This window comes from Delphinapterus leucas, chromosome 19 (assembly GCF_059928025.1).
Source record: "Delphinapterus leucas isolate spDelLeu-1000000601 "Yukka" chromosome 19, BTC_Dleu_Yukka2, whole genome shotgun sequence".
In the NCBI taxonomy this organism is placed as follows: Eukaryota; Metazoa; Chordata; class Mammalia; order Artiodactyla; family Monodontidae; genus Delphinapterus; species Delphinapterus leucas.
Window position 1 is genome coordinate 12,034,228 of NC_143147.1, and position 12,340 is coordinate 12,046,567.

Here is a 12,340-nt window from a genome sequence, read left to right on the forward strand (position 1 = left end):
CAGGGTTTCTCAAGGAGTGGGAGCTCTATAGTATTGATGCCATGGAGAAGTCACAGAATTCCAGATACTTTCAGATTCAAAGTCATTTGATGTTTCAGCAATAGCCTCTCCAGACTGAGGTCCAGGGGGAAAGTATTGCTGCTATAATATGAAGAATGTCTTAGCACTAAAACAGCAACTATTTCCAGAGAAAGTGGCTAGTTTTATGGGTTTTCCAACCAGCACTAGTAGAGTAAAGCAAACCCTAACCCTAACCCTTTCCCCCAAGCCTCCACACAGTTCTTGAGTCCACCCCATTACCCAACGCCTCCCTACAGAATTCCTGAGGCAGAGGGGATTGTGAGGGTCCTTGACAAAGCCCAAACTCTCCTCTTTCCTCCTCCTCTGTTTCACCACCGACCCACACCCTCCCCATGTTCACTAAGTATCATTTAATTTTTTCAAGCCTCTCAATCTTTCTTTTCCGTTTCTGCTACCCCATCATCCGGCTTCTCTGCTTCTCTGGTTTGAACGACTGCAATGTTCTTCCTAAAAATGTTCCTCCCCCCACTTCCAGTCTCTTCCTGTCTCCCTTCATCTGGCTGCCCAGGGAGTCTTCCTTAAAGACCGTTTGTCTTCATCACGCTCCTGCTTCAGTCCTGCAGCCTGCAGCGTTTCTGGGGCCTGACACCTCAAGGTCAGAGCTTCCCAGTGGTCTTGTGTTCCTCCTCTCCCTGCTCAACCCCATCTCCCAGCCTCCCCTGTTCCCCGAGCCACTCGAATGGACTCCACCGTGGTTCCATGTTTGTTTCTAGCTTGTTCTCTGGAGATACTGAAACAGAATGGGCTGCTGTGAGTGACGCTGGTGAAGGCTCTTTCTGACCTTCACTCCTTTCCTCTCCTCGCCCCAGACAAACCCTGTGAAGAGAGCTCAGGGTGAAGTCGGCACAGGGAGCAGGGGAAGGACAGCAACTGCACAAAGAACTCGGTCCTGTTTTTGAAGCTGATGTTTTAGTGGGTGGGGTTGAGTTAAAATGTCGCATGCCCTGTTTGGTGCTCATCCAAACCTTAACAACCTTAAACAACCTCAGCTCTCACCTCCTCCACGATGTCTTTTCTGACCAGCGCACTTGGTGGCTCTCCCACAGCTCTGGAGCATTCCAGGGATTAGAGTTCGTAGAACACGCATTAGCACTCAGGGTAATGCTGTCTGCTATCTCCCCTAATTATTTCATATATCGTTCCTGTCTCTCCTAATGGACTGGGTTATGCTTACTCTATCTATCTATCTATCTATCTATCTGCCATTCATCTATTATCTCTCTCATCTCTGTCATCTATCTACCTACGTATCTTTATTTCCTTTCTTTGCTCCTTCCTCCTTTCCTTCCTTCCTTCCTTCCTACCCATCTATCTCTTATATATCTATCTATCATCTATCATTTATCTATTTATATCTATCATTCATCTATTATCTCTCTCATCTCTGTCATCTGTTGACCTGCCTATGTTTTCTTTCTTTCCTTTTCTCCTTCCTTCTTTCTTCCTTTCTTTTTCTTTCTTTCTCTCTCTTTCTTTATCATCTATCTATCTACCTACCTATCTATCTCTGATATCCTCCCATGATTCCCAACAGATGCTGAGCAATGGTGATACTCAATAAATTAAGTTGATTGCTGGTGTGTACTCTGAGATAAAAATAATTCCAAATAGCTGGACAACAAAGGGAAGAGGAGGTTTGCAAACTGCTTACTTATTGAGGCTGTTTGGTTACAAAGGATGTTTGGTGTCTAGGAAGGGATCACCTTACCTTTGCTGTATCTCACTACGGCTATACCTACTGTTCTTGCTCTGATCTGTGTCTGTGCTAGACGCACATGACTGAAGCTTTGCACAGTTCAAACAAATTGAGGGCAGACTCCTCCTTTCACCCTGTACTCTTAGAGGAATTGGTGGGGTCAGGGTTCAGTAATAAGTTGTGGGTATTTTGTGTGTTTTTTTTGTGGTACGCTGACCTCTCACTGTTGTGGCCTCACCCATTGCGGAGCATAGGCTCCAGATGTGCAGGCTCAGCGGCCATGGCTCATGGGCTCAGCCACTCCGCGGCATGTGGGATCATCCCGGACCGGGGCATGAACCCGTGTCCCCTGCATAGGCAGGCGGACTCTCAGCCACTGCGCCACCAGGGAAGCCCAGTAATACGTTTTTGAGAGGACTGGGTAAAATGACCTTAGTGGCCACGGGGCCAACTCATCTCTTGCTATTTCCCATGTTAAGCATTACTTAGAAGAAATCTGGCTGATTTTCTTCAATCAGTACCCCAGGTCTTCCACATCTAAATGAGTGTGTCCTCCAGAATGTTGGGCGGGAGAGTATATTTATCTCAGCAGTGCTGCCATTGATCAACTCTAGAAGAATCTAGAAACTTAAAGTAATCCTTAAAGTTTAGCTTGTTCCTTTAGAGGGGAAAAAAATTGTTTCTTCTTCCAGCCTGCTTAAAGAGAAACAGTATCTTTATGTGTTGATCAATAAAGGCAACCATATTAAAATTTAGTGTGTGACTATGAGAAGACAGCTATTTTGGGTCTGAATCCTCATTTTGTTTGCTTTATATGAGAAAACATGATGCTATAGGATTCTGTAACTCTGCACAGCAGAATTTTATATACAAGAGAAATTATTAAAGTTATAGCAGATCAGTCTCATTTACAGAGTTCTATACGTGGTAACTTAAAGTATTATCTTGCAGTCTCTAAATTTATTTATTTATTTTTGTGGTACGTGGGCCTCTCACTGTTGTGGTCTCTCCCGTTGCGGAGCACAGGCTCTGGGCGCACAGGCTCAGCAGCCATGGCTCACGGGACCAGCCGCTCCGCGGCATGTGGGATCTTCCTGGACCGGGGCACGGACCCGCATCCCCTGCATCGGCAGGCGGACTCTCAACCACTGCGCCACCAGGGAAGCCCCTAAATTTATTTTCAAATAAAATTTATTTTACAGGCAATATATCACATCATATATATATATAAATATTTGATCTATTTAGTGCAAATGTTTTCTTTTTCCACTCTAAATTTATTTACCTGCTATCCTATTTTCAAAAGGAAACTTAAGGGCAGTTTACAAAAATATATACAATAAAACAAAATAGAAATGAGACAGTGAGACAATCTGTTATTATGCTTTTTTCAAAAAAAAGAATCTGAATAAGGTCTAGTTGTGAGCAGAACGTTGCTAGCACAGAAGTGACCTAATGGCCTCTTGTTTCTTTTTCATTTCTCTATGACACAGAGCCTGGAATACATTAAAAAAATGTAAAAATGATGAGTGCCTGGATGAAGAACATTACCCTTGCACTTGTCTTTGTGTACCTCTTGCTAAGAATAGAGGTTACTCTAGTATGTCTTTGGAAGCCAAACCTAGAATATTTTGCCCTTGTAGAAATTCTGGGGAAACGCCCACTTTTCCACAAGAGCACATCTATGACTTTTATGTGAAGATTTTTATATCAGCCACTTATGAGCCTTTCTGTGGTTCTGGGTCAAATAATGAATTTAGGCCTTTGGATATATGTTCAGCTTCTCCATTTTATAAATGATGAAAGGAAGACCCCAGAGGTGAAGTCATCTCTCTGTGGTTGCCAAGCTTATCAGTGGAAGTGGATTCCACGGTGCTAAAGTTTACAGGGAGGTCCACAAGCTCCTGAGGGCAAGGGTCCTCAGGCCTCCTGTGAAGGAGCAGGGACGTCCCTGTCTGGGCCTCTGAGCTGGACCAGGGTGGCGAGGATGAAGCTGCGGCCTAGCTCCTAGTCCCCCCAACGCTGGGCCTGTACCTTGTAGTCCATCTGCTCGGAGCAGTTAAACACGTAGACCATGATGCCCAGCGCTCGGCCCAGGTCCTTGGTGGTCTCTGTCTTGCCTGTGCCTGCAGGTCCTGCTGGAGCCCCGCTCATGGTCAGGTGCAGAGACTGGGTGAGGGTGATGTAGCACCTGCCGAACACAGGAGGGTGGAGGTCACTCTCAGTGCCACAGGTGGCCCCACAAATAGCTCTGGCCCTGCTGGGTCCTAGGGAGATAGAACTGAGGTTCAAGGCCGTGAGAGACTTGGCACAGCTTCTGTGGAGGAAAGCCCAGAGCCCCCAGCTCTGTTCCCCTCTGCACTGTGGGTGGAACCTTCTAAAGGGTCATCTGATCATGATGCTCCCTCCCTGAAGGGCACCAGGGGCTCTCAGCCCAGCCCTTCCTGACCTTGCCCCCGCTTACTTCTCTAGCTCATTTCTCATTGGTTCCTTCCCCCCAGCCCCAGTATATTTAAGTCCATTCATGAAGAGCTATTTTCACTTGCCCAGTGCTATGGTCTGAATGTTTGTGTCCCCACTAAATTCATATGTTGAAATCCTAACCCCCAAAGACAGTGGTGTTAGGAGGTGGGGCCTTTGGGAGGTGACGAGGTCATGAAGGTAGAGCCCTCATGACTGGGCTTAGTGCCTTATTAAGGTAGAGCGGTCCTTGCCCCTTCTACCATGTGAAAACACCATGAGAAGGCACCAGCTGTGAGCCAGAAAAAGGGCCCTCACAAGAGCACGACTATGCTGGCACCTTGATCTTGGACTTCCCAGCGTCCAAAACTGTTGAGGTCAAGTCCCCCGAAAACTGAGTTCCTCTACCGAGTTAATGATTAACCTCTTTACCCAAAACATTATTCCTTTTCTCGTCCAACACCTGTTCCCCTCAAGATTGAGGGGTATCAAAGGGGGGATTGAAACTGCATACAAGCCCCTGGGTCCCTGTCCTTTAAGATAACAGCCTTTTGCTTTAGTCTCCCAGGCCTCCCCTGAGTCTCCAAAGGCTGGCTCAAGAGTTAATGATTAGGAAATGTGAAGATGGAGAAACAAAGAATACCTGTTGGACCAGGAAACTGGTACAGTTTAGACTCTAGATGAGCCCCACAGCAGGTCCCGAACACCCAGGCCCCTGAAAGCTACAGATACAGGCCCGACACCCCCCTCCCCAAGCTGTTCTTACCGGAAGCAGACCCCACCAGGTGAAAATTGCCAACCGCCAGCACTTAGAGCCCAGACCGGTTGAAACCAGATGATTGGTGATACTCGAAACTTCACATTGATGCCAACCAATTCACGAATAGGACAAGCCAACCAGGCTCCCTGCAGCCCCCTCCCTCACTCTCACGCTGCCTTTAAAACCTTTGTCTCCGAACCGGCAACTTGGAGATGGTCTTAGGACACTAATCCACCATCTTCCCACGTTGCTGGGCTCCTGAATAAAGCAACTTTTCCTTTTCCACCAACACTTGTCTCTCGAATTGGCCTGTCGAGCGGCGAGCAGCTGAACTTGGGTTCCGTACCGGCCTTGTCCAGTTACACCGTGAGAAATAAATTTCTGTTGTTTATAAGCCACCTAGTGTTTGGTATTTTGTTATAGCTGACTGAACAGACTAAGATGCCAGACACAGTAGGACTGTGCTTGTCCCTCTCTCCTCCCCCATCCAGCTCCTGACCGTTCTTAGAGTCTACCTGGATCAGGTTCTGCTTAGCTGATGGTTCCTAGCCCCCGGGACTCATTTTTGCCATGACTTCACCCGCAAGTATTCCCTGAGCCCTCAAACAATGGGGTGAGCGAGCAGAGTAGCTCAGCTGAACTCCCACTCCACTGCGCTCCACCGTGACTCCCAACTATATATGTCATACATCTCTTCCACATATATCCTCATAAGAAGATGACAAAATGTGCCTCTGGATAATAAGCCCATGAAAAGATGCTCAAAATCATTGATCATTAGGGAAATGCAAATTAAACCCACAGTGAGATACCATGACACACCCACTAGGAGGGCTACAATCAAAAAGACAGACAATAACAAGTGTCGGTGAGGATGTGAGAAAACTGGAAACCTCCTACATTGCTGGTGGGAATGTTAAATGGTACAGCTACTTAGGAAGACAGCTTGACAGTTTCTTAAAAAGTAAAGTTTACCATATGATTCATCAATTCCCCTTCTAGGAATTACCCAAGGATAATATGAACGTATGTTCACACAAAGACTTATGCAGGAATGTTCAAAGCAGCAATATCCATAACACTAAGAAACTGAAAACAACCCAAATGTCCATCAACTGTGAATGGAATAACAAAATGTGATATATCCATGCAATGGGCTACGATTTAGCAATATAATGGAATGAAGTACTGATACATGTTACAACATGGATGAACCTGAAAAACATTATGCTAAGTGAAGGAAGTCAGATACAAAAGATCTCATATTATTTCATTTATGAAATGTCTGGAAAACACAAAGATAGACAGAAGATCAGTGGCTGCCTAGGAAGGGAGGTGAGGCTGAGTTTGGACTGAAAACAGGGTGACGGCAATGTTGTAAAACTAGATTGTGGTAATGGCTGCACAAGTCTAAGAATTTACTAAAAATCATCGATTTGTACATTTGTAATGGGTGAACTTTAAGACATGTAAATTATATCTCAATAAAGCTTTTAAAACCGTGCCATTGACCTAACTTTTTAATACTTAGAAAATCAGTACAGAGGCTTTCAACTTGCAGGCTAGATGGGGAGGGGACATCTGAGGGGTCCTCTGAAATGCACTCTGTTTGGTTCTGAATCTGATGCTAGAGTTGACCAGAAACTCTGAGCTAACACCTTTCTTGCCAGATGGTGACTGCATCCTCACTGCAACCAAAATTGTTTTGAAAAGACTTGTAGTTCCTGAACTCTCCTTTAATTAAGTGTGAAATTCCCATAGCTACCTCAGCCTTTGAAAATGAAACCCAGGAAGGTAGTTTCTCCAGGTGGAGAGGAGAGTATGCAGAATTATGATTCTACTTGGAGTTTTCCTGTGTAATGGGGGGCTGGCTGCATTTAACTCCTGGTGAGCTGGGCTCATGCAGCTGCCTCACTTTTCCCTGTGGATTAAGCTCACATCAGAGTTGTTGATCTGTTAGGTGGGCCACAAAGTGAGGTGAGTCAGGGTTAAGGTGAAAAGCTAGGTCCCATCTCACCTTGCTCGGTCACTGTTACCATTTGGCAATGCTTCTCTCCAACACTGGTAGCTAGATCTTCAGAGTTCCATGTGCAGCCTTAACTGTACCTGCTCTCCCAGGCTGAGTTCTGGCTCCAGACTGGCCCCAAGGCCTTCTACCTCTGCCTGTCTCAGGTTCCTTCCAGAACCTGGAGGGCCTGCTGCAGCCCTGTAACCCCCCAGGAGGAAAGGCAGCTGCCTGGATGGGTGGAATCCTGGCCCCCAGCCAACTCTCCTCCCCACTCTCTTTCCCACCCCATTTCTGTCCCATGGCTGCCTTCTCTGCCAGCCAGAGGGCAATTCAGACTTCTTCTCTCTGCAGCAGCAGGGCTCTCAAGGAATCTGAGAGTCTAGAAGCACAAGGTTCCACAAAAATAGAATTCTCATAGAAAACTCAAGAATCTCCCAAAAGAAATCCTTAGAACTGGGTGTCAATCTCTTTTTGAGCATCTACTGAGCTTCTGATTATCGCCAGAAGAAGCACGTGGGGGGAAATGTCAAAATACATATACATTTGCCCATAATAATAGAACTCTAGAGCTGGAAGGCATTTCTGAGATCAACTAATCTAATCCCCTTAAATTACAGATGGATTGACTGATGTTCAGGGAGGGGAAGTGGGCTGGCTGTCTAAGGAGTTCTAATAACCAAGGCAGGGACAGTGGGGCTTTAACGTGGGCCATGAGGAAAACACAAAGAAAAGAAAGAAAGAGTATTCCCTTCTTCTGTGTGGGGGGCCACTGAGCCAGTAGGATGTCCTAGTTCTTTGGGACACACGCTCCTCCTCTAAGATTCTGTCTGTGGTCTTTAGTTAGATTGTTAGATCCATCTCTTTAAACATCTAAGCCGGCTCCTTCAATCTGCTCCTGTTTCCTAGTGAGGGGGGCAGATCATGCTATTGTGGTTTAAGGCAAGGACTGAGGAGTCAGACACACTGAGTTCAAATCTTGCCTCTACTGCAAAGTGTTTGTGAAACTCGGCCAGGTTATTAAACTTTGGTGCCTTAAAAACATGTGTCACTGGGGTCCATCACACAGTATTTTCTTTGTACAAAGGAATTTAGATAAATCTGCTGCCTCAGAAAAAACTGCAATTGTGAAAATGGGAAGGAATCCTTTAAGAAGAGCTGTTGCCTTAACCAACTAACCACAACATGAATATGGATCAATTTAGTCTGATTGCTTATTGGGAAGACAGGCCTTTAGTGCTGGAAGAGGCCTCAGAGGCTTGTCTCTTTAACCATGCCAGGCTTCTCCCATTAAATCCTTCAAATACAATCACATAGCCTTTTCTTCCAGTAAGCCATGTCTATTATTTTAGAAGCCAGCTCCTTCCACTGTGGGTCAGTTCTAATTGTTTGAAAGGCCTTCCTAATATCGAGCTGAAGCTGGTTTTGCTTTCTTTGGGCAAATGGTGTCTACAGGCTTTGTTCTTATTTGACCCACCAGGCTCTTGTGAGGACAAGACGAGACAAGAGATATGAAAGTGCCTTGGAAAACAGAAAGCTGATCCACTTTCAAGGTATTATTTCTTAAGATAATAAATATATGAAATGTAGCTTTCCCTTTTTTAGACAAACAACTGGCAGATTAATGAAAATATCAAAGGTGTTGTATCTTGATTTCAGGTATGTATAGACTGGCTATCCCAGACGTGTGGTCTGGCTAATCTTAGAGCTGGTGAAATCACTTGATTTGTATTCATTTCCTATTGCTACCACACAATAAGGGCTTAAAACAACACCCATTTATTATCTCACTTCTGTATGTCAGAAGTCAGGTGGCTCCTCTACTGAGGGTCTCACAGGGCCAAAATCAAGGTATCAGTTTGGCTGGACCCTTATCTGGACACTCTGGGGAAGAACCTGCTTCCAAGCTCATTTGAATTCTTGGCCGAATTAAATTCTACCAGTTGTAGTACTGAGGTCCTAGGCACATGCTGAGGCTGGGGGATCTCTCAGCTCCTAGAGGCCACTGTACCATCCTTGCACAGGGCTCGCTCCATCCTCAAAATCAGCAATGGCATGAAAAATTCTTCTCATGCTTCAAGCCTCTCTGACCTTCCCTCTGCTCTCAGCCAGGAGAAGGCTCTACTTTTAAGGTCTCATAAAATTATATTGGTTCACCTGAATAATTTCGTTTTTGCAGTAAAGCAAAATATAATCATGAGAATGATATCATCCTATTTATAGTTTTCACCCACGCTCAAAGAAGAGGAGATGATACAAGGGAAAATGTCGCTGGGGATCATTCCTAGAATTCCACCTACCACATGGTTCAATAATCATAACTGAGGAATGAACGTGGATGCAACAATATCTACCTGGAGGGAGGCCTCTAGTGGCATTACCAGGACACAGACTCCTGATGTTCAATATATTCATAGATAACTTGAATTAAGAAATAATTGATTAGATAGAAGGTAGACCAAAATTCTAAATAATTTTAGCAATTGAAAATGATGTGGTAGACCCAACAAAGTGAAACTTAAGAAGAACAAATGCAAATTAATCTTCCAAGCACTTGCATGTACATGGAATGGGGGCAATGTGGTTAGATGGCAAGTCACAGGAAAAAGACCCAGGGATTGCGATAGGTTCCCAACTCAACATAAGAAATAGCACTAATAGAAGAATGTCCTTAGCAACAACCGAAAACAAATCTGTCCATCTTATAACATTTTAATATTTAAAATTTGAAAATTGTTTGTCCTCAGCATAAATACTTCCAATTCTAAGATCCATTCCTTACGCCATGTGGTTATGAGGTCCTTCATCATCTAGTGCTCATCTTCGTTTGCCTACACTAGTTGGTAAATGTCTTTCTCAAAACGTGACAGGAACAACTGAGAGCAATGAGTGACATATGATCTACCAAGAATAACACACACTTAGTAACTAAACTTGAATAGTTTAATTATGCTTCATATTATGTGTATGGTTCAAATATAACTAGAAATTCTAGAAGTGACTTAGAAAAAGGAGAATCAAGAGCATAATTCTTAGAATTTTTAATATGGGGCAGTAGATGGGAAGAATAGGAGATAAATTTACAAAAAACCAATTTTCTCCTATATGTAAATGAAAAGAAAGTTAAAGATATAATGAAATTAAGCAAATATTTCCTAGTTACAACACCAAAAGCACAGTCCATAAAAGAAAAACCTGACAACCTGGACCTCATCAACATTAAAAACTTTTGCACTTCAAAAGATGCCATGAAGAAAATGAAAAGATAAACAACAGGCTGGGATAAAATATTTGCAAACATATATGCAATATGTCCAGAATATACAAAGAAGTCTTAGAACTCAAAAAAGAGTACAAACAGATCAATCAAAAAATAGATAAACGATATGAACAGAAATGATGCCAAAGAAGATGTATAAATGGCCAACAAGCACATGAAAATATGCTCAATAACATTATTACAGAAATGCAAATTAAAACTCAAATGAGATGCTACTTCACATCCACTAGAATGGCTACAATAAATAAGACAGATAATAATAAATGTCAAGGATGTGGAGAAATGAGAAGCCTCATACATTGCTGGTGGGAATATAAGACGATCCAGCCACTTTGGAAAATAATTTGGCAGTTTATCAAAAAGTTAAACATAAAACTGCTGTACTACCCAGCAATTCCTCCCCTAGGTATACACCCAAGAGAAATGAAAACATACATCCACGCAAAGACTTGCAAGCAAATGTTCACAGCAGCATTGTTTATAATAGCCCCAAACTGAAAATTACCTAAGATGACTATATAGACAAAATGTGTCTTATCTGTAAAATGGAATATTATTCAGAAATAATAAGTAACAAACTACTGACACATGTTCTATCATGGATGAACCCCAAAACATTATGCAAAATGAAACAAGTCAGACACAAGAGACCACATGTTGTATTGTTCCATTTATAAGAAATGTCCGGAATAGGCAAGTTTATACAGACAGAAAGTAGATTAGTGGTTGACCAGGGCTGGGGGTGGGAGTGAGGATCAACTACAAATGGGCATGAGGGATCTTACTGAGGGGCATAAACATGTTGCAAAATTGATTTACGGTGATGGTTACACTACTTGATAAAGTTACTAACACTTGGAATGGGCGAAATTTTTGACATAAAATAAAGCTCAATAAAGTTGTTTTAAAAAATATATATATAAGGACTTCCCTGGCAGTCCAGTGGTTAAGACTCTGTGCTTCCACTGCAGGGGGCACAGGTTCAATCACTGGTCAGGGAACTAAGATCCTGCACGCTGTGTGGCACGGTCAAAAAAAACCCCACAAAAAACAAAACAAAACAAAACAATATATATATATAAAGTGAAGAAACAATCTTATATAGGACCAAAAAAATTAAAAACTACATAGAGATAACAATAAGAAACACTCAAAACCTATATGAAGATACTTATAAACTTTTCTGAGAAACATAATTGAAGGTATAAACAAAGAAAAACAAATCACATATTATAAAGATGGCCTGGCCATTCTTTCAAAATCAATTTGAAGGTTTTAAGGCTCACCAATCAAAACCCTAATAATTTGTATTTTAGAACCTGACAAAATGATGAAAGCTCATTTGAAAGAACAGAAGAACTTTAAGAAAAAGGAAAGGAAAACGAAAATGAATGATACAGACCTTTACTATAAAAATATTACCACTCACAATAAAGGTACAATCCTTAAAGAGTATTGCATATAGATGGATTGATATACTGATGAAACAGAATAAGAATAGATACTTTGAAGCAGTTTGATAGACTCAAAACTGAATATGGTTGAGCAAACATCACAAACCAGTGAGGGAAAGGACCCATAACTCATGTGCTGGGCCTACTGACTACTTAGAAACAACAACAACAAAACATTTAATTATATGCTCCCTAACATAGTTTCTATGGGTTTTCCTTTCCCAGGACTCCACACTTTGGAAAGCCATCTCTCCTCTACATGGAGTATTCCCATGGGGCTGTCAATCAAAGTATTTCCCACCTTGTCAGAAGCTGCCTGCCAATGCAGGGGACACGGGTTTGAGCCCTGGTCTGGGAAGATCCAACATGCCATGGAGCAACTAAGCCCCTGTACCACAACTACTGAGCCTGCTCTCTAGAGCCCATGAGCCGCAACTACTGAGCCCGTGAGACACGACTACTGAAGCCCGCGTACCTAGAGCCCGTGCTCCGCAACAAGAGAAGCCACTGCAATGAGAAGCCCGCCCACCACAAGGAAGAGTAGCCCCCGCTCGCCACAACTAGAGAAAGCCCTCACAAGCAACAAAGACCCAACGCAGCCAAA

At 43.2% G+C, this 12,340-nt stretch overlaps 1 protein-coding gene across 1 annotated transcript in view; it reads right to left on the bottom strand.

The window, feature by feature from the left end:
* Window positions 1-12,340, bottom strand: part of DNAH9 (dynein axonemal heavy chain 9) — a 301,023-nt gene that overhangs the window by 190,623 nt on the left and 98,060 nt on the right. The window contains exon 27 of the mRNA XM_022595902.3: window positions 3,812-3,968. Coding sequence (XP_022451610.3) covers window positions 3,812-3,968 — 157 coding nt within the window. The remainder of the gene's footprint in view (window positions 1-3,811; window positions 3,969-12,340) is intronic.